Source organism: Myotis lucifugus, unplaced genomic scaffold, assembly GCF_000147115.1.
Source record: "Myotis lucifugus unplaced genomic scaffold, Myoluc2.0 scaffold_0, whole genome shotgun sequence".
NCBI classification, from domain to species: Eukaryota; Metazoa; Chordata; class Mammalia; order Chiroptera; family Vespertilionidae; genus Myotis; species Myotis lucifugus.
The window spans coordinates 37537302-37560737 of NW_005871048.1; the positions used below are offsets into that span (position 1 = coordinate 37537302).

Sequence of the window (23436 nt, forward strand, 5' to 3'; positions counted from 1 at the left end):
CACTTGATTTTCAGATGTTATCATGTTGATGTGAATCTAGTGCCTCATAATATTTCCCCTATTTTTTATCTTCTTGCCAAGAGTGGAAAATATGACTTGTACTGTGAGTCACCACCACTCACCAGGAGAGACATACTCTACAGCCCCTACTGCGCTTCTCCCTAACACTTCCACGTTCCCCTCCTGACATCACTCCGCTCCGACAGCTCCCTTGGGGTGTACAGAGCCCGGGTTACATGTCCTCATGTGGGAGCAAATTTCCCCTGGTGAACTCAGAAGCACATCCTAAAATGTTCTTATCATACAAGTTCCTCCCAAGCCCTAAGGGCTCTGGTTGATGTAGCTAATTAACATTTTTGACATGCCAGTGAAGTAACAGAATATTTTTCTCCAAGAAAGCAAAAACAAAAACAAAAATGAAGGCACTAGAACAAAGTATGATTCTTTTTTAAGATGGTTGCAATGTCAGCAGTAGGAGCACACACACACAAAAACACCACTAGATATCATTACCCCTAGAATTAGAATGTTACAAAAATCAATAAAAACATATCCTCAGGTGAGAATTTAAAAATCAGTAATAAAGGCATCAAAGCAATTTAATGGAGTAAGGATTGTATAGTCTTTTCAACAAGGAGAGCTGGAACAACTGGACATCAATATGGGAAAAGAAATGAGCCCTGACCTGCATATCACACCATGCACGAAAATGAACTTGAGATAGAATATAGATCTAAAATTAAAACGTTTCTAGAAGAAAAATTATCTTCTCAACCTGGGAATAGGTAAAGATTTTTAGAACACAGAAAGCAATGACCATAAAAGAAGTGCTGAATTAGACTATGTCAAAATTAAGAATTTTGCTCTAAAGCCAGACTTATGAATATGAATAGAAAAGCCATGGATTGTAAGAAAATATTCTCAAAATCTGACAAAGGACTTGTAATAAGAATATATTAAAAAACTCCCACAACTCAATTACTTTAAAAAAGTCAACCCAATTAAAAATAGGCAAAAGATCTAATCAAACATTCACAAAAGAAGATAAAGAAATGGCTAATATCCAAACAAAAAAGTGTTTAACCTTATTAGTGATGAAGAAATGAAAATTTAACCATGAGAGAGTATTACCCACAAGATCAGCTAAAATTAAGAGACCGAAACATCAAATACAACTAAGAATTTGGAGTAACCGGAACTCCCGTATTGCTTGTAGGAGTGTAAAATGGTACAGCCACTTTGAGAAAAGATCTGGAAGTACCTTATCTTATAAAAGTAAGCACACCATTATTTTATTTTGGAGGTTTTTCACAAGATAATTAGGCAACTAAAATAAGATAAAAGAGGCAGTCAGACTAGAAGAAATAATGACAGATTTTGTATATAGAAAATCCTAAGAAATCTACAAAAAACTGTAAGAACTAATAAGAGTTCAGCAAGGTTGCAGAATACAACATCAACATACAAAAAGAAAACGTACTTCTATACCGTAGCAATGAACACTCCCCCAATGAAATTAAGAAATACATCTATATTAATGGACTGAAAGACAAAATTGTTAACATTGTAATAATCCCAAAATTGATGTACAGATTTACAGCAATCATGATCAAAATTCCAACTGGTCCCCTCCACCCCAAAATTAACAAACTGGTCCTTAAATTCATATGAATATGCAAAGCCAAAACAATCTTGAAAAGTAAGGAGAAAGTTTGGGGACTCACATTTCAAAGCTATAGTAATAAAGACAGTGTCCAGAAATGAACCCTCATAATTATGGTCAGTTGAATTTTGACAAAGGTGCCAAGACAATTCAACAAGAAAAGAATATTATCCCAGACGCTGCTGGGACAACTACTAGATATCCACATGTAAAAGAATAAAGCCCTACCTCACACCAAATACAAAAACTAACTCAAAATGGATCAGAGAACTAAAACTATAAAACTCTTAGGAAAAAATAAAGGAGTAAATCAGTGACCTTAGATTAGACCATCTATTCTTATATATGACAGCAAAACAATGTTAAATAAAAATTCCAGAATGATGCCTACAGCCTATTAGCTTTCAAATAAAGCTAAGAATATTCAAAAAATATTATGAATGAATGCATACATGTGTAGAATACATATACAAATACCTATCATAATCAACCTCCAAATAGAGATTACTCTTAGGGAGGCAAAAGGATAAATAAGGGCTTAAACAGTGCCTGTAGTCCCTTGTTTCTGAAAAATTTTCAGACAAATGGGGTGGTATACTGTTAGTATTTGAAAGAAGTGCATATGAGGATATACATGTAAACTGTATGAATATTTGAAATACTTTACAATTTGACAAATTACATCTTTAAAAAAATGAGACTTCCTTATCATGAGCATTCATTGCCAACAAGCACAGGGCAAAAATGTAAGAAAATTAAACGAACAGATCTAGAAAACTATACTAATCCCAAGAAATATTCTGGAAGTTGTTTTGGGAATAAATACTGTTATTAGATCCCTTGTCATTGCCTTTATTCAAAATGGACTACAAAGTACGTGTACCCAGAATGATTACTGGAATTTTCCACTTGTTTGTATTCTATACAGACAGTTGTAGCTTCTGTTTATTTTAGTAAATCTCTCTCTCTCTCTTTGCTCCTAATTTTGTTTTCATCAAATTTTCCCAAGCTTAAATCTCTTCCTTTTGTGTTTTTTTCCCTTTCCCAAGATTTGCATTTCCTTTTCCAAGCAATGGTAAAACATTATTTTCTTTTCCATTTGCTCATAAATCAAACAATACATTTCCTTGGTTGGTTTTTCACTTTCATTTACATGCTGGTTGATGTGCTGCATCTTCACTTGTCCCAAGTGCAGGACAAGCTTCCCGGTGCTAACAAGCTACAGTGTTTGTGAGGAGGAGGTTCCCATATTTAGGCCTACCAGGATGATGGGTTTAGTAATTACCTAAAAGGGTCTCTGAAGGGGCCATGGGGAGCTGGAGGGAGGGCACAGTTGCTGTTCCCTCGGTGTTAGAGCCCAGAAGGCTGCATGGCTCTAGTCACATGGGACAAGAAAGGGGAGCCTTTTGTCATTTTCTCTTCCCAGCCAACAACAACAGTTATCTTTTACTGAGCACCTTCCATGGCCAGGCAGTCTTCTAGGTTGCTGTTCCATTTAACTCATAATTCCCTATGGGAGAGGCATTATCTCCGCTTTCCACACAGGGCCCTGGGTAGAGAAATGGAGCAATATATGCAAGGTCCCCCAGCTGGTTAAAGGCAGGATTCACACCCAGCTGTGGCTCAGGGCAGAGCCCCGCCCTTCAGCACGCACACCCCTTCCCTTTCCGACTGCAGCAGGATTGGGGCAGACTACTTTGGTGGTGGAAGAGATGTTCTCCTTCATAGTCCATCATGCAATTATATTTAGACTCAAAATGGGGCAATTTTTAAGACTGCAAAAAAAAACCAATTTGATTTTTCTAGTATGACTTTAATAAAAGCAAGCAAGATCCATATACACACACTGTGTATTATGTACAGGCATGTATGTAGGGGCAAGGATGGCTATCTACCATAGTACCAGAAGGGCTGCTCAGACGCTGCTCATGTAACCATGTGCTCCGGGAACGAAGCCCCGACTGCGTAATGGAGGCGTACCTGGATAGGATCCTGCGTCAGTCTCATGGGCCCAATGCGTACCTCCGCAGAAGACACCTGCTAAATAAAGGACAGCGCATGAGATGTCTCACGTCTGAAACGACAAGAAATGACAAATTCTTTCTTACACAGGATAGTACATATGCCACTTCGCAGATGCTAAACAGAAAGATCCACCTTATCGATCTGGAGACAGTTTTTAAAACACCATATCCGCACAATCCTGGTTTTGTAAAAGGATACATACCTCTATATACACTAATAATGTCTGGGAGGCTATATCCCCAAATGCTAAATGGTGGGATTTCGGGTTATTTTTACTTTAAATGCATGGATTTTTACAACAAGCATGCACTGTTTTATGGGAGGAAACACCTGAATTCAGTAACTACTTACAGGGCACCTACCATGTGCTGGGCATCATGCGAGGCTGTTATTCTGAAAATTCAGAAGACTAAAAATTTCTCTCAAGTGTGGAAGCTAAAGCATTTCTATAGCTTAAGAGGTGTTCCTATATTTAGATCTACTTTTCTTACCTTCATGCTTTAGTGTGAGGAATAAACAGCTTACTCTTGCCCGTGCTTACTAGGAATAGATCACGCGTGTCAACTGTATCTCCTCAAAGAAACGCCCGGCATGACAATTCCCCACGGTCAGGCACGAGCTCAGCAGCTCACCGGCCAATGCTGTCTGACTGCCTTTGGCTGCAAGCGCAAAGCCCACGTGTGCATTTCTAATCACTGTGCCTAGATTTCTAAAGATGACTTGTCGTTAGACAACTGGATTGAAGGTCTTGGCCTCCCCTCCACGGATCCCGTTTTGTTTTTCTCTATAAGAGGCTGCAGTCACTATTTGGAAGCTTATCCACACTCAACACACCACGGTGGCCCCTGTCAGTCCGATTGGACACCTTCAGCAACTCACAGGACCACAGACATCGCAATGACCCAAGGGCCAGAGGTCCATTTATCTTTATCAGTTAAAACACAAACAGGAAAACCGACACTTTATACTTTTAAAAACTAAAAATTGTACCTTTCTCCTTTCTTCCCCTCTCCCCATGCTTAACTCCTGATGGCATGAATTTTCTCCAAAACATCACCACCAGCTGCTGACATTCTTTTCATTCTATAAGGGTGATTCCCCTCCCACCGCCGGCATCATCTGTGCAGAAAAGACACTGGGGACTTTGGCCTCTCAGCAAACAGCCAGCAGAAAACTCTGAGCGCTCTGATGACATTCATCCAAGGCTCCTGGCCTCTGTGATGGGTTCTCAGGAGGGCAAAGCTTCGCTCCCCTGCTCTCTTGGCGAGGCGCCTCCAGACAGTGGGTCCTTCCAGCAGGCCTGGTGCAACCAAAGCCAGCTCGGGGCCTCGCGGCCTTAAGCCCCTTGACCACTGAGAAGTCCCTTCAGTGTGTCACCACTGTCTGTGGGTACAAGTGTCACACTCAAGTTGAGCGTATCACTCTTTTTTAAAAAAGAATTATACTTTTTTCTTTTCTTTTTTTATTGATGTTTTACAGAGAGGAAGGGAGAGGAATAGAGAGTCAGAAACATTGATGAGAGAGAAATATCGATCACATGCCTCCTGCACACCCCCTACTGGGGATGTGCCCGAAACTAAGGTACATGCCCTTGACCAGAATCAAACCCAGGACACTTCAGTCCACAGGACACTTCTATCCACTGAGCCAAACTGGTTAGGCGAGCGCATCACTCTTAATGCGCCTTTTCTCTAAGCAAAGCAATGTCCTGCAAGGTGTCTGTGCCAATACCAGCAGCCAGTATACATGGACAGCCCAAGAGCAATTCCACGACAGAGACCATCACCAGGCCTCCTGCGTCACTGGGACTCCGCCCCCACCCAGCTCCACTCTTAAAAGCAATTTTATTGTCAAAACCAGACATGCTCTTTCGAAAGCAGCACAACTGCCAGAGTTTTATTAAGCTGAAAAGTTAATGATTAAGAAGGGAAGCCAATCTGGTGCCGTAAGGTAGATTTGATTGATAATCTGGGATACCCTTTCCTTTCCCTGTGATCTCTCTCGGGTTCACTTCCATCCCCCACACAGAAGCCCTGATCCAACACCACCACCTGTTAATGGTTTCTCCAGAAAAATGCTCAGAAAGGGGTCATCCAGGGGCAGAAAATAAACACATGATATAAGAAATCAATGAAAGCTTTGAAGGAATAAAGTAAAAAGTGAGTCTCTTTGGAAGGCTGGGACTGGAAGAAAGGCAACGTCTGTTGAAAAAATAATTATAATTCACACCTAACCAATGCAGTCCTGTATACTTCGTCAGAAACCAATACGGGCATGAATAGTTACACCCACCATTTTAAACACCTCATGACTGTGTGACCCCTCCCTCAGCCCCCTTCTGTCCCAGCAGTGTGCTAGGCACTTTTACCCGAGTAATCTCAGTAGGAGACCAGCAATGGCCACGGGCGTGACAACATGGAGTTTGAAAGGCAGCACTCAGTCTAGAAGATACTGTTTTCCGACCAAAAGACAGAAAAGACCCACTTTCTCCACAGCCAGGATGGAAACCTCTGCCTGACCCAGCTCAGCAGGAAGCTGCCACCTGAGGCAGAGCCCAGCAGAGGAACCACAAGGCTCATGGACCCTCTCTCAGACCCCCGTCTCTCCCATCTCTGCTCATCTCCTTCCTCCCAGCCACTCACACCTCCACTGCCAGCTTGGGGACCTCAGTTTACCGGCTTCCCTAGTCCTGACCCACACTTTGCTTCCTGTCTCTTGGCTTGCCTTTTCCCTCCTAGTCTGTGCTCCTAGTCATCTGACCTTGGCTTCCGTGCCCAAGGGAGGGCAACTCCCCCACAGAACACAGAACCACTCCTCCCTGGCTCTGAGGGCTGGAGGAAAGTCGGCAGCAGGTATATTCACAGACAGCAGTTGGCAGAAGTCTGTTCCTGACACAGGCGTCTTACTGCCCTGCATTTCACCAATTTGTAAGGGCCAATTATGAACAGAAACAGGAGGCCATTTACTGATGTCTGTGTAGCCAGGCCAAGATTCGCTACTTCAAAGAGTGAACTTTGAGCAACTGCAGATGCACACATCCTCAATTAGTATATTAACTCCGATTCCAGGAAGTGACCAAGTCTGCCAAGGACACAGAAGCAAGAAGGCGGTGGGGTCATAGGTAAGCAATTCCAGACCCTGAGAGGAGAGGAGGATGGGACGATAGTATGGAAAGCCAAGCTTCCTAGCCACTCCAACCACATGGCTTTTCCCAGCAGCCTAAGGAGGAAGGACTGCCGACCGACAGTGCAGTGTTGCCTGTCCAACATTCATAGTGTATCAAGTATTTGTCTGTACATGGTGACATACACACAAACATATATGCATGTAGCAGGGCCACCAATTGACATTCAGATCAACTGGCTCTTTAAGGGAAATAAATAGTCCCATTTTGTAGCATTTGCTAATTCTATGGTGTAAATACTTTCACCTTAGCCCATCACAAGCTGACAACATAGGTCCCTGGATATGCAATTAGGAAGGTATTCTTCATTCAGAAGATCTATGAGTGGCAAACTCATTCAGTCTTTGTTGATCTGCAAATGTCTATCACTGGCTTTTATTGGATAGTTTAGCAAGATTCAGAATTCTGGTTGATACACATTTTCCCTCAGAAGTTGAGAGAAAGGAGATAATACTTCTGGTTTTGAAGGTGGGGAGATCAAGGAAGGCTTTGTACAGACAAGTAGGTCATGAAGAATAGGAAGATACAGAGACAGGGTTGGGAGAGGAAATCTCAGGCTTATGGAAAACACTAGAGGCCCAGTGCACGAAATTCACAAAGAGGTAGGGTCCCTAGCAGCTGCCAGCCGAGGCCTCCCTTCCCAGGCTGCTGGCTGGGGCCTTCCTTGGTTCCACGCCGCCCCCTGGTGGTCAGTGCACATCATAGTGAGCGATCGAACTCCTGATCAGTTGAACTCCTGAGGGGACACTTTGCATATTAGGCTTTTATATATATAGACTAGAGGCCCGGTGCATGAATTCGTGCACGGGTGGGGTCCAGCCGGCCTGCCCTGATCAGGGTCGATCAGGCCAGGCCAGCCCGGGGAGGGGCCAAAGGAGGTTGGCTGGCTGGCCCTGCCCCTGATCGGGGTAGGGGGGCCAATCAGGGGCGGGGCCGGCCTGGCGGAGGGGCCTGGAGCTGAGCATGGGCCCAAGGCTTCCCAGGGAGGATGGCCTCAGCAAGGAAACAGAAACCACCAGAAGGCTCTGCAAACAGGCCCTGAGCTCCCTTTGGCCAGGCGGATTCAGAGCTGGTGTCTCTCTGTGTACATTAGACACAGCCCGGCACTTGCCTTTGTTGGTCAAATTCATTGCATCAAAAAACTTGTTCCCCTTCTTCTCTTTGGGCCCTTACAACAAATACAGGCCACTTGGAAGACGTGGACCCCAGTGGCAGAGCCAGGCCCCACAATCACCCAGAATTTAGACCTAAAACAATTGGGTAGCAATCTCCACAGAACAGAACACACTGTTTTAGAGTCTTAATTTTCCCCTAAAATGTGCCCAGCTGCTCCTCTTAAGCTGGGATAGACTGAACTAAGGAACCAAAGACCGAGTTTTCTTTGAGGTGGGATCCACCGGGAGCCGGCTGGTGGCAAGGCCCCTCACAGGCGGCTGCCTTCCCCCCAAGCTCAGTGTTCTCTGAGCCGGTCTGTTTCTGGCGGTGCCGGGTCTTGGACTGCTGGTCAGAAGGCAGGTCCACAGGGTTTCTCTCCGCCGCCTTCCTGGCATCCCGAGCAGTACCCTCCGGCCCAGTGTGCCAGGCAGCTGCCGCTAGAGCCGGAACTCAGAGAGCGAAGGAGCTGCCCCGCTGCCCGAGACTGGCGCCACGTGGGGAGGGTCGCAGCAGGGAGAGGGGTGCCCTGACCTGCCAGCCTTGGTGACGATCATCTCGGTGCCCAGCTGATTGAGCCTTTACCTCAAGCTGCACGCTCACGTTGACCACCTTTGCGTTCTTTACTGGTGTCTAGGCTGTGGAGCGCGGTTACAGTGTCTTGGCCAGGTTCAAGCCTCGGACTAATGAAAGGACAGGGTCCTCTCATTGCCACGTGCAAGTCCCAGCTGGAGGGCAGGGCCCTCCCAGCACAATTATAGCCAACGACTGTGGTTGTAAGCTTGAACCTATGGTCCAAACACGTAGCCCCACGTGCCTTGTGCTAGAGTTCGGGTACATGTAGTTGAGTGAGGTTGAAACTCACGAGAATGCTGTAAACAGCATGATCACGCCCCTACTTTGCCTCGTGGCATCTGCTATAAAATAAAGACACGGCTTGTGGGCGCTGGCGCTGTCTCCTCATCAGGGAGCAGCGTCCCACCGAGACCCAGCTATTATTCTCTTGTCTGTCTTTCCTTAATCCTTTCACCCCCCCCCCCCCGACTCGGGATCACCCTTGGTCGTGCTGGCGTGGCACACTAGGCAATGGCTGCGGAACTGGCCCTGGGGCCCTCGGGCTCGGCAGCTGCAGTGGTGGTGGCCCCTGCGGCCAGCCCGTCACAGCGACCGGTCATTCTGGACGTTACGCTGTAACGGTCGCTGAGCTTTTATTATATAGATAAGCAAATGCATGGAGGCAAGTATGCAAAGGTACAATGGGGAGAAACACGATCTGGAGTGGCTGTATTAGAGACTATGAAAGTGAAGACTGGGAGAGTTGGAGCCAGTTCCTTAGAGGAGACTGGAAGGAACCCCCTTTTTATCCTGTAGCACCAACCGTAATGCAGGCTACTGAGCAGAGGATTAGCAGGTTTCATGACTTGGAGGAAAAGCATACATTTGGTTTACCTACTTTCTGAATAGATAATAACAGATTTAGCAAAAACAAAACAGAGACACTGCTATGAGTGGAAACTACAGCAGTGTAAGCAAGTGGGGAAAATATATCTCAATGATCAAGAAAAAATTACCAAAACCCCACACACAGCTTGGCCTCATTTCAATGGGGAGGGAACTCCAAGGTGAGCACCAGCTGGTGCAGGGGAGGCAGCTGAAAGACAGAAGCTCCACTGGAGAGGAACCAGGTAGTTCAGGTTGGCTAGTTCACCTGTCCCTGCACCACATTCTCTGGGGGCAATTGCCGCAGCTCTTAGTACTTTCAGCTTCAGGAATGTTGCTCAATTACCTGGGTTTGAGGAAGAAGTGAGAATTCAGGAAGAAAAGTGGTACCCCAGTAAGCCCTTCCTACCCCATCTGCTCAGCATAACTTACTCATCCCGGAGGGCCATCGTATGCCCCCCCCCCCCCCCATCTGAAGGCTGTTGGAGCCCAGCTGCACCACCGCAGAACCGACGATCCTCCTCCCTCCCGTACTTCACAGCACAGACTTTACTGCTCCTTTAAACATCCTCTCTTTGGCAAGACTAAGTTTCTTAAGGACATAGACTCTTTTTCACAATCTTACCCCCAGCATCTCAAAGATGCTAAAAAATGCTGGTGCCCAATAAATTAATGGAATTGAATTAAATTACCTCAGATGACACAGATTTCAAGTAACAGAGTCATGACCAAGACTCCATTTTTCCTGACTCCCAGGGCACTGCTCTTCCATTACACTCCTAAATTTAGAGAATTCTGACTGCACTGCCCACCTTTCTGTGATGGATTCCTGGACTCTGTTCTGATTTTGCAAAACAGCTGATCCAGTACCTGGCAGTCCCTGCTCATGTCCTGGTAGTCAGCCTGTCCTACTGCTAACAGGGCTGCCACAGGACCAAGAAGGAGAAGGGAGGGTGTGCAGGTGTGTTTGGCTGCAGGGTGTCCCATAAATTCTATCTTCCAACGATCAGCTCCAAGTCCGGATCTTCTCTGCTTCAGCCAGTTCTCCTTCGGAACCCCTTCCTCCTAATCGCCTGCAGCACTGAATGTTCACACACAGGTGTGCACACACACACAGCTCAGGGCAAGCCTGCCTTCTTGAGAGGGCGATTCTACTGTAAAGATCACTTCTCACTCACAACAAGGATCAGCTCAGGCTCAGGAACAGGCCTTTTAAAATGCCCTTAATCAACTCTGCTTGTTGCCCTGTTAGCTCTGATTTTAAAATAATATTTAATTCTCTCAAGGTTTCTCATCCAACCTCCATTGCCAGGCCAAACTTCCTTCCTTCCTTCTTTCTTTTTCTCTTTCTTTCTTCCCTTCTCTTCCCTTCCCTTTTCTTTTCTTTCTCTTTCTCTCTTCTAAGCTCTGTGTAAGCAAAGATTGTATTTGACTTTTGTCTTGTTAATGGGCCCATGCCTACCTTTTGGCTTCCTGTCCGATGGGCCACAGCACAGACCACGAGTCTGGACATCCCTGACTCATCCTGGTCACCACTTCCCAGGCCACTGCCCTCAGCACATCCAGAATGCTCCTCTCAGACCCGGACCCCTGGGGTCAGCTCTGCCCTCACACCAGCCTCAAGCACTCACCTTGCTTTGATTCTGGCCACTCCCTGGCACCTCTTGGCACCCCTGCTGCCCTGGACCTTCCAGTGCCCAGCATGCAGGCCTGAACCTCCTCTCACCATCCTGCTTCCAATTCTCTGATCCACAAGTCCTATTTATCTGGGGAACTTTTCAAATATATCAACGACTACGTCCTATTACAAACCAACAAAATCAGAATCTGTAAGGATGGGGTCCAGCATCAGTATTTTTAAGTCTCCTCAGGTGCAGCCAGGGTTGAGAACCACTAATCTATTCTTCTGAGTAGATATGTCTGTTAATATCAGACTCTATTACATATTCATTTATTCAACAAATTTCAACAGAGCAACTAAACCCACTCAGACTCAGCCATACCTGAACCCAGACACCATGGGATTTCCTCCAGATACCCCCTCCAACAATACAAGATTATCACTTAGGCAAGAGGAACATGTAGTTCTTTACATATGATGAATTATTTTCCCCAAATAGTATCTGTGAATTAGAATAAAAATAAATATTTCTTTTATAGTCTTTTTTATGCTCTCTCTCTCCCTCCCTCTCTCTCTCTCTCACACACACACACACCATACACACATATGTAAGATTACTCCTAGTCATGAGATACAGTGGGTGACATAGCCTCAAACTTTGTTTTATGCTCTGCTGTTTAAAATAGTACATTAATTTGGCAATATGATTTTTATCACATAAACATAAACATTCAAATATCTATTCATCAAAATACAAACATAAAAGATCAATTTTACTTTAGAGTTTAAAACTCCTATTCACCAAAAACAATCTCAAATGCATAAAACATTGTGAAAACAGAGAGACAAAAGATAGGTTAGAGCCCAAGAAATGATACCTAAAATACAGGAAACCAACAAGTGCTACTAACCAGGACACATAACAGCTCTAAAAAGTCAATAAAAAGACAACCAAGATGAAAGTTGGGCAAAAGCCTGAAAAATAAATTCACAGAAGAGGAAATATGAGTATGAAGAAATGCTCCACCTTTAGTTATCAGGAAGATAAAAAGTTTACATGACAAAGGGGTACTATGTCACACCAGCCATTTTTTAAGTCAACAGAATGGTAGAATTATGAAGTCAAACACTAGCATGGGCAGGAAGGGAACCCACAGGAACTCGTGAATTGTTGGTGGGTGTGTAAACGGGCTTAGCCATTTTGAAAAACATTTCGGAAATTTCTATTAAAGATGAAGGAGTACATGTCCTGCAATCCAACTCCTATTTGAGTGTTTCTCTGGGGTATGCATATAAGGAGGCATTTATAAGAATATTTGGAGCAGATTTACAACTAAAATTTGGAAACAGCCTAATCCATAATCCATTAACATCCATCACCAGAAAAACTAATTTATTGAGGAATAGCGACACAGGAAATATTATACAACAAAAACAAAATCAACTAGAGCTACCCATTCAAAATAGATGAACCTCACAAACATCCAATTAAAAGTTTAAAATGCATACATGCCTTAGAATACTACTTAGATAAGGTTTTAAAATATTAAGACAAATATAGTTTAGGAATATACTGTAACCATACAGAGAAATGCTTATAAATTCCCAATTGAGGCAAGTGGCCCTGCTGTAGAGGGATACATCCAGGGAAAGGAATACCGGGGCTTCAACTACTGTTCATGATCTATTTTCGTAGGCAGTGCGGCGTACATGTGCTTACTGAATCACACCTTCTAGTTTGTTGTAGATCCTAAATAGTGCAAAATAAATATAAAATGCATTTCATTTTTTTGGAGAAGCCTATTTCCTATATTTGGGTTAACGTTAATTGAGCAGTAGCCACTACATACATATTCTACATATACTATTTTTTTCTAATAAAGTCTCTATTTGGTAAAATAAGATGCTGTATTTAAAATTCCTCAGAATACGGATTGTTTCCCTGAAACATAAGATGAAATCCTAGGAAACTGGGCTGGGACTTGGGAGACTTTGCTCAAGATAAGTAACTGTTCTGCACCTCAGTGAGGCGGGAGGGGTGAGGAATCCCCACGCAATCCTCTTACGTGACAGTCTCGGCATCTCACTTCTTCATAGCGAGAGAAGTTAAAGCTTCCGAGAGGCTGGAGCTGAGGTGGAAGCCCAGACCCCCCTTACTTGGAAGGCTATGCTCTTATTACTATATTCACTTGTATCTCAGTTTGTTCCAGAAAGTCTTGAGATGGTGGGTGTACAAAGAGATGTTCAGTATAAGTTTTAACGTGGCTTGTAAATAAGAGAAAGAGCTGGCTAAGCAATAAGGAGCCCGGGGAAGATGACGTGTGGGGAGCCGTCAGTATGTGCAGCTGTCACAACCAACAGTCAGCTACCAGCAAGGAAGGCTGCCCTCGGCTGACCCCGTGCGCCAGAGTAGACAGCGGTGGGCTTCCCAGCACCCGTCTTACAACGGCCCCCACCCGTGCCCTCTCCCCACTCCCAGTCACTGTGGGTGACAAGGCTGTTCTTTCTGAAGACAAATTATTACTACACTAGTGAGCATCCCTGGGCAAGTGGAGGAGAGAACGATATATCCTGCTGGCCTGGAAACAATGCCGTGGGAAAGGAGAGGCCATGCTCTCGTTGGCAATGAAGTGGCGATTAAAAACCAACACAGAAGACATCGGATTCAGACACAGGAAAACGAGGCCAGCAGAGTCTAATGGAGACACCCTCCCCTCCCCACAAACATCAGATGAAAGAGAGAACTAATCAAACAACACAGTCATGTCATCTACGGACGTGAGAAAAGAAGGCAGCCTAGTATCTACTATGCATTGAAATGGGAAGAAAAAAAATGGTCTAGAATGCAAGCCATGAAACGGCGAGGACCCGAGGGAGGCTGGCACAAGGAGGCCTAAGACAGCATTCTCTTTAGATGGGGGAGAAAAAAAAACCCGAACTAATCTCAATATTATGATTATTTTAAAAGGCTTTACATCATACATGCAATGCAAGAATAAAGGCACGAAGCTTTCATAAATGTACTGACTCAGCCACAGGGTCCCTGGGGCCAGAGTGTGTAAAAACAACAGCATTCCCAGATTCCAAAGGTCAAACTCAGAGTCTGACTTAGAAAGCAGGGGAATTTAAAGGCAACCGCAAAACGTGAAGTCCCTCCACTAACTTCCTTCCTTTACTAGGGGTATTACTGATAATAGAAACTACGGGATGACTTCAAGCAGTTAAGATTACGTTGTATAATAGAAGACAAGCAAAGAACAGAAGCCTTTTTTTAAAAAAAATTAGTCAGGAGGCAATTATTCAGATTATGGAAAAACCCAAGCATTTCAGGTGCTCCGCCATCCTGCTATATGCCTTCTCCTTCACAATAAATGAAGACGAGAAAAAGTGGGGAGGGATGATATTCCAGTCGTCAATTCTGCTCCATGGTCAGCGAGCAGTTCTGGTAAATAGATTTGTTGGGCAAGGAGACGGAAACCATCTGCTAAAATGAGTTTGAGATTTCCTGTGGATTTCAATTATCCATCCTGCCTCTGCCCTCAATTTTAGCATCGATAAGCCAGAGCTGCCTTAGAGAACCAAAAGCTAAACGTCTTCCCCGCTTAGCTCCAGGAAAGTCTCACGCCCGGTCCCTGGTGATCCTGAAGTAACTCCGGCCTTTCAGTCACATCTAGGCCTGCACCAAAAATTCAACCACGCTGGCTTTCCCGACTCCAGTATGTCAGGGCCACACACACAGGTGAACTCCAACCATCCGCCTCCGCCTCCACAGATCACGTGGACCTCAGGGGAATGAATCAGCCTCAAAAATGGATTCCCATTTAAATACTAATCCCATTTCAACAAATCCCACTGAAAAGTCACTCAGGAGAAGGAGCCAGCAAAATGTAAACGCCTTCCTTTTTAAAAAGAATTTTGCTTAATGGGCAAAAACAATGATTTCCAAACCATTATTCGTAAGAAGTATGGTTCACATCCTAAAAAGGAAAACCTAAGTGAAGCACCTTACCATGAAAACCTCAACACTTATAGAAGCTTAGCATACATGACAGCTGCCCCTGAGACCAGCAGGCTCACCTTGAGAGGTCTCTCCAGGGGCCTGTGACCCCTCCCCCTGACCTAACAAAGGTACTGCAAGGCCAGCATCTACCAGCCCTGGGCAAACTACGGCCGCAGGCGGGATTCGGCCGTTTGAAATGAATAAAACTAAAAAAAAAAAAAAAAGACCATACCCTTTTATGTAATGATGTTTACTTTGAATTTATATTAGTTCACACAAACACTCCATCCATGCTTTTGTTCCGGCCCTCCGGTCCAGTTTAAGAACCCACTGTGGCCCTCGAGTCAAAAAGTTTGCCCACCCCTGATAGCCACTGTGCCATGACCTTCCGGTTCCCTCGCGGCCTACACCAATGTGGCCACACCCTGGGTCTAATTTCTTCTTTAAACACACACATTGTTTGTTAATATTCAGGGAAGAAACTATGGGAGCACCATGGGGTGGAAGCTGACTCTTTAAGGCAGGGGTCCTCAAACTACGGCCCGCGGGCCACATGCAAATACAAATATTGTATTTGTTCCCATTTTGTTTTTTTACTTCAAAATAAGATATGTGCAGTGTGCATAGGAATTTGTTCATAGTTTTTTTTTAAACTATAGTCCGGCCCTCCAACGGTCTGAGGGACAGTGAACTGGCCCCCTGTTTAAAAAGTTTGAGGGCCCCTGCTTTAAGGGCATGTGTCTGAGCTGAGGAAGGGCTCCCAGGGCAGCACCCTCCTCCTCTCCCTCAGAAACCCAGCGAGTTGGGAAGGTACACAGAATAAATGTGTCCACTGCTGGAGGAAAAAAGAAAACTCCCAAGCACAGCAAAAGTCCATTTTTTCTTCAACCAAAGTGCATTTCCTTTAAAAAGTGGTTCAAACTCACAACCTACCTGGGATCCTCTCACATCTTCCTCTCCTCTTGGCCGGAGAACAGGCTGGATTGCACACTCCTGTCCCACAGAGAGAGGGAAGGTGAGAGCTCCCTTTTAAGTTTGCTCTACAACTCAGCCTCGGGCTCTCCCCTTTCCGTACTCAAGGCATTAAAATACCTTCAGAGAGCACAGCGTTCTGCAATTAACTCAATGATGGTAAGTAATAAGCCAGAGATTCCTGCAGGGTGCATCGGGAACTCAGGTGAGATGCATTTTGTGCCATCTGGGAACTCAGGCCCGCTTCTAAGGAACTCCACCGGAGTTCTGTGATGGAGGAGTGAGAATGAGCCAGGTGAAGATGGTGGGAGAGACATCGCAGGCCTACAGAATACCACAGGAAGGGCAGAGGACAGAGTTCCTGCGGACAACCACAAGCAACGTGGCTGGCTCTGTGGTCGGGGACAATGAGGCTGGTGAGGGAGGAAAGAGCCAGGACACAGGCCACAGTTTTGCTGTGGTGAGAAGTTGGGGCTTACTGTTGGAGTAGAGCAGGCATGGCTCCTTTTATTGCACTCTGCTTTATTGAGCTTCACAGATGTCGTGTGTTTTTTACAAATTGAAGGCAAGACTGTTCACCAGCCGAAAGATTAGACTCACTTTATTGTGGTGGGCTGGAACCAAACCCGCAGTGTCTCCGAGGTTTGCCTGTATTTAACTGGGTCATTCCAGTAGAAGTGTGGATAGACTAAGGCAGTGATCGGCAAACTCATTAGTCAACAGAGCCAAATATCAGCAGTACAATGATTGAAATTTCTTTTGAGAGCCAAATTTTTTAAACTTAAACTATATAGGTAGGTACATTGCTATTAATTTAATTAGGGTACTCCTAAGGCTTAGGAAGAGCCACACTCAAGGGGCCAAAGAGCCGCGTGTGGCTCGAGAGCCGCAGTTTGCCGACCACTGGTAAGGGGTCACTCGCGAGCCCCAGTTTGCCGACCACTGGGCTAGCCCAATGGTTCTCAAAATGAAGTTCCTCAACCAGCAGCAGCAGCCTCACCTGGAACTTACTAGAATCGGGAAATCTCGATTCAGCGTCACCTGCTGAATCACAAACTCTGGGCATGGGCCCTGCACTGTGTATACTGACTGGCCCTCCAGGTGACTGTGATGCTCACTAAAGTTTGAGCCACTGACGTAGACAAGAGATAACGAGTGCCTGCACTAGGAGCAGTGGTGGGGCACAGAAAGAAGAGGATGAATTAGAGGCAGACACGGGTCTTAAAGTTAGCTGAGACCTGTGGGCAAGGGAGGGACAGAAAGAGGAGTTCAAGGATTTGGGTCTGAGTAATGGGGTGGGGCTGCCAAGAGGCCAAGTGGACTCACAGGGGATGATGAGTTAAGCGCCGGACATGCAGCGTTTGAGATGCCTCAGGGCCACCCAACTTCTCAGTCTGTGAGACATGTGAGTGACACCAGCATGGAGGAGGGGCAGTTAAAGTCATGCCATCGCTCAGAGCAGGAGGCCACAGACAGACCTCCGGAGACACCAGTGTCAGAGGCTGGGGAGAGGCAGAGAAGTCTACAGAGAGCTGGAAGAAGGAAAGAGAAAAAAAGGGGAGCAAGCTGATTCTTCCAGAACCTGTTACTTCCACAGGATACAGCTAAGTAGGCTTTGTCATTAAAAGTAGGATCCATAAAAAAATTGGTAAGTTGAACTTTACAAAACGAAACACTTCTGCTTTTAAAAAGGGACTGTGAAAAGAATGAAAAGGTAAACAACAGGTAGGGGAAAAATATTTTCAAACACATATCTGGTAAAGGATTTGTATCCGGAATATACAAATGCTAAAATTCAACACTAAGGAAACAAACAACCCAGTTGGAAAATGGGAAAATAATGAACAGAAACCTTACCGAAGAATACATACAGATGTCAAATAGCATAGGCAAAGATACTCAACATCATTTGTCACTACAGAATTGCAAATTGGAACAATGGGATACTATTGCACACCTGTTAGAATGGCCAAAATCCAAAAAATCTTACAATTCAAACCTGGCGAGGATGCATAGCAATGCATATTTTAAAAAGCAAAAGCAAAACACTTACTAGTAAGAATTATTTCATTCAAACATTTCTTTAACACACATTTACTGAGCACTTACTGTATTCCAGTCATTGCAGGAAAAATGCTCACTGATGTGCAAGCTAATAAATGGCTTGATTTGGATTTGAACTGAGATTTTCTGACTTCAGGAACTGTGCTTTCACATACAACATTACACACCAGATTACCTGTGTCATCAGGTAGTCTGGTGTATAACATCAAGAAGATGAAAACAGCCGAAACCGGTTTGGCTCAGTGGATAGAGCGTCGGCCTGCGGACTGAAAGGTCCCAGGTTCGATTCCGGTCAAGGGCATGCACCTTGGTTGCGGGCACATCCCCAGTAGAAGATGTGCAGGAGGCAGCTGATCGATGTTTCTCTCTCATCGATGTTTCTAACTCTCTATCTCTCTCCCTTCCTCTCTGTAAAAAAAGTCAATAAAATATTAAAAAAAAAGAAGATGAAAACAAATAGAATGATATGCTGCCTTCCTAGATGGGAAGTCACTATTAAAAAATGTTGCTTCCCCTTAATTAATCAGTATATTAATTACTATAAGTATCCTGGCACAACTTTTTAAACTTGTAAAACGATTCTCAAATTCACATAGAAGAATAGCTGCCAGCAATGTGCTAACAAAATTATAAAGGAAAGAGTTAAGAATATTTTGCTCCGCCAGATGTTACAACTGACTTCAAAGATACAATTACTAAAACAGTGTGGTTCTAGCAGAGCCATCAATGAAAGACAACAGAAAGCTTAAACACACACACACACACATATAAATGTGTATATGAACAAATATATATTTATATAGTTTTCAATTTCCTAGGCTTTCTATTATCTTTTATTGACCTCTCTGCTAGAGACATGCTGTCTTGGAAGTATGCTTTTAGCAAACAGTGAAAGTGTCATTTTATGTCAGTGGGGAAGAAATAGATAATTCAATAATTTCAATAATGATAGGATAATTGGTTAAAATATGGAGAAAAATTAAGTTAACTCCATGCATCATAACAGATATCCAAATAACTTCCAGATAAAATTTTTAAATGGAAAAATACCCCATGAGAATATTGGGGAAAAAAATAGGTGAATACTTATATCATTGAAGGGCCTAGAATGTCTTGCTTAAAATAACATCAAACACATAAACACTAAAATAAATTATTGTTAGATTTTTGTTAATAAAATATAACAAGTATAATAAGTAAAAAACTGAGAAAAAATATTGTAATATATGCTAGAAAAGGAGTTGGCATATAGAGTTTTTTAAACCTCTAATAAGACAATTACAAAAATGGCAAACATCCCAATGAAAAATGAGACAATAAAGGACAGGCAATTCACAAAACACACACACAAATAGACTACAAATTATGCAACAACACTCAGCTTCTCTGGCAATCCAAAAATGTAAATGATAGAGTCTACATTTATCAAATTCCAAATATTTTAAGTGATAATCCCAGTGCTGTCGAAGGTCTGAGGAAACCAGTATTTTCCTGGTTGAACGAAGAAGAAAACTGTCCCCACAACAATGGATCCCTTAACACACACCGGATGCCGTCCTGGGCTCTGTAACGTCAACGGTGAAGACCTTAAATTGTGTTTGAGATGCTTTCAATTGCTGTCCCCTATACTCTGTTTATGTACCTACCATGATATTTATCATGTAATAATTTTGTCACCATAACCACAAACTGGCAGGGGTGGGAGGACCCGAGGAGACAGATGCCAACTCCATCCAACCACAGTCAGGGAACCAGTAAATGATCAGCTGTGACAGAATGTGTCCCAGCACCCAAAGCCAAATCCATCTGCTACAACCGAGATTCACAGATATCTGGTGAGTGGGCGTCTAATTTACTACATCATGTAAAAGCTGAGAAAGCCCTTGGTAAGTGGAAGATTACTCTCATCCTTGGCACAAATGCAGGCTGCTGAAGAACTAAAGCTGCCAATGTTGTTATTCCGTAAAAGGTTTTTAATATAACACCAAATCCGAAATACCTTTTCCCCATGTGTTCCTAAGTGGTAATAACATTTGCGCCCTGGAGAGGGCAGATGCCAGGTCTGTATTATTCATGGCTCTTTCTCCAGTGCTTGGCACAGCAGGCAGTTGATAAATGATAGATATTATGATGATGATCTCTCATTCATTCTTTTGGAAAATCCTTACTGAGCCCCACAGTAAGCCAATAAACAGGTGCCTTACATTTGTAATCTAACGCAATAAACTGGATCTTGACAGCATACTTTTTTCTTTAGCTTGACTTGCTTACATGAAAACACAATTGTCAACATCTGGACCAGTTAACTTTGCCCCCTCTCTCGCGGCAGTGTCAGAGAAAGTGAAGAACTGCTTTATGTTCTCACTCGGATTATTAGGAAATACTCTTCCAGGCACTGAAGTCATAGTGAAGGATGGTTTCCAAGAATTTTACAAATTGTCAAATAAGGCCCAAGAGGGTCTATGGTGTGTTCACGGTCACACGCAGTATGATGTCACCCTGGGCTGTGAGGCCAGTGATGCTCCCAGTGTGCCCCCTGTCACTTCCTGGTAACCACCAAAATGCTCTCCCTTTAAAAACAGAAGCACAGAATATCACATTCTCAGGCCTTGCACAGATAAGATGTTGGAATAGATTTGTGGCCAGCTTTATTCTCAATTCCTAATTCATGATTCTGCTTATAATTTAATGTAAGAACCTATAAATACATACCATGTTCTGAGAGAATGGCAGATAAACCACAAAGTTAAGAGCCTTTACTAGCAATTCTGGAAGAGATGATAAATTATTTTTAATGAAGAGGCTAGTCATGAGTTTTAAATTTTCCTCATATGTTTTTATCATTTTCCTCTACATCTTATTTCCCAGAGCCTCGTGCAGAATCTGGTATAAAAGAAGACAGATTAATTAAGCGGTCTCTGAAGCCATTCTACTAGAACATATGTCTTTCCGTGTGGTCTTACCTAATGGCCAAAGAGAAATATAAATGGCCATGTAAAAATCCAGATGAAGGAGGGAAGGGGAAAGCAGGCAGGAGGTCTCTCTCTACTAAAAAATACAATAATTAAAAATAGTCACTAAATGGATGGGTGTATGAGGATATGAGGTATGAAGAGAGAATTGGAGAACTGGGATATATGTCAGAAGAACAGATCCTGGCTAAGGTGGGAGACAGATGGAAAATACAGGAAGTGTAAGAGACATCTGGAACACAGAGAAAATGTGTCACACACATGCAACAGTCCCAGTAGGATAAGCAAGAGAATGGGGCAGAAACTATATCTGAAGAGAAAATGGATGAGAATTTTCTAGTAGAGAAGAAATAACTCAAGCCACAAATTCAAGAAGCACTATAAACTCTAAGAAGAAGAAAATACAAAGGAAACAACATCTACTCATATCAGAGAAGAATTGTTGGAAGCAAAATACAACGTAAAAATGTTTTAAAATAGCCAAGGAAAAAGACACATTACTTTAGAGGAGCAATAATAGCAAAACTGACATTTAACTTCTCAGTGGAAATAATGGTAGGTGGACTGCAATGAAATGGTATCTTCAAAATGCTGAAGTAAATTACATGCCAACCTAGAACGCTGTATGTAGTGAAAATATATTTCAAAAGTAATAATAAAACTTTTCAGACAAAAAAAAATACTGAGGGAATTTGTCACCAGGAAACAGGCACCATAGAAAGACTAAAGGGAGACCTTTACTCAGAAAGCAAATGATACCAGATAGAAGCTCACAGATGGAGAAACTAATAAATATCACTGGAAAAGGTAAACACATAATTAAATCTAAGAGAATATTGAGTGTAGAAAACAATAGTAATGTCTTCTTGACTTTTAAAAAATAGATAATTAAAATACACAAGAGCATAAAATCAGTAAAAAATAACTGTAACTTAATATTCTAAGGTCCTTCTATTGTCTGGGAGAGGAAAAGAGGTATTCACATTAGACTAATAAGAGTAATTTTATAATTTCTATGAATTACAAAAAGTATATTAAACAGTGTATAAAGCTACCAAGCTACTAGAGTGCAGAGATGGAATAAATATTTAAACTAATAGAAACCAATTATCAAAAAATACAAAATGTAGAACAGATGGGGAAAAGGGAAGCAAATAGAGAGATAACACATAGAAGATACACAATTTCTAGTTGCATTTAATATAAATGAACCGCTGCCTCTTCCAGTAAGAAAGAGTAAACCCCTGGCCCTGGCTAGGTAGCTCGGTTGGTTAGAGCATTGTCCCGATACACTAAGGTTTCGGGTTTGATTCCTGATGAAAGCACATACAAGAAACAACTAAAGAAATGCATAAATAAGTGCAACAGTGAATGGATCTCTCCTTACTCTCCCTTCTGTTCTCTCTCTAAAAATCAATAAACACATTTTTAAAAAGGTAAACTGCTAAACCACCAACCCTCTCACAGATAAAAATTATAATAAACTCTACATCATATGTCTTTAAGGACTTGCTAATTTAAAAAAAATGATATAAACACACGTTAGAATGCTAAAAATCCAAAACACAAATAATGCCAAATGCTGGTGAGAATGTGAAGCAACAGGAACTCTCACTTATTGCTGGTGGAAATGCAAAATGGTACAGACACTTTGGAAGACAAAACTGAACATACTCTTACCATATGATCCATCAATCACACTCCTTGGTATTTACCCAAACGAGTTGAAAACTTATGTCCATACAAAAACCTGCATGTGGATGTTTATAGCAGCTTTATTCATAACTGCAAAAACTTGGAAGCAACAAAGATGTGCTTCAGTAGGTGAATGGATAACTAAACTGTGGTACATCCAGACAACGGAGTATCATTCAGTGCTAAAAAAAAAAAAAAAAAAGTTTTCAAGCCATAAAAAGACATGGAGGAACCTTAAGTGCATATTGCTAAGTGAGAGAAACTAATCTAAAAAGGCTATATACTGTATGATTCTAACTATATAATATTACTAGAGGCCCGGTGCATGAATTCGTGCATGGGTGGGGTCCCTCGGCCTGGCCGGTGATCAGGGCTGATCAGGGCCATCTTGCCCAGTCCGGGGGGAGGGACCATGGGAGGTTGGCCAGCCGGCTGGGGGCAGGAACCACAGGAGGCTGGCTGGCCGGGGGGGGGGGGGGATTGGGGGGGGACTCCTCGGACGTTGGCCCGCCTGGGAGAGTGAACCCTGGTATTAACCATGGACTTGGGCTGACTATGATGTGACATTGCAGGTTCATCAATTGTAACCAGCGCACAACTCTGGCTGAGGAAGGTGATATAGGGAGGCTGGGCCTGTTTGGGGGCCGG

At 43.3% G+C, this 23436-nt stretch overlaps 1 protein-coding gene across 3 annotated transcripts in view; it reads right to left on the reverse strand.

Annotated features, from left to right (window-relative positions):
• PDE8B (phosphodiesterase 8B) overlaps positions 1 to 23436 on the reverse strand; it is a 161365-nt gene that overhangs the window by 80191 nt on the left and 57738 nt on the right. The window contains exon 2 of one of the 3 annotated variants that reach the window (XM_006081300.3): positions 3644 to 3700. In XM_006081300.3, the coding sequence (XP_006081362.1) occupies positions 3644 to 3670 (27 nt within the window). In that variant the 5' untranslated portion in view covers positions 3671 to 3700. Of the gene's footprint in view, positions 1 to 3643; positions 3738 to 23436 lie in introns of all 3 variants that reach the window. The other 2 variants (XM_023750494.1, XM_023750498.1) reach the window with 2 other exon arrangements.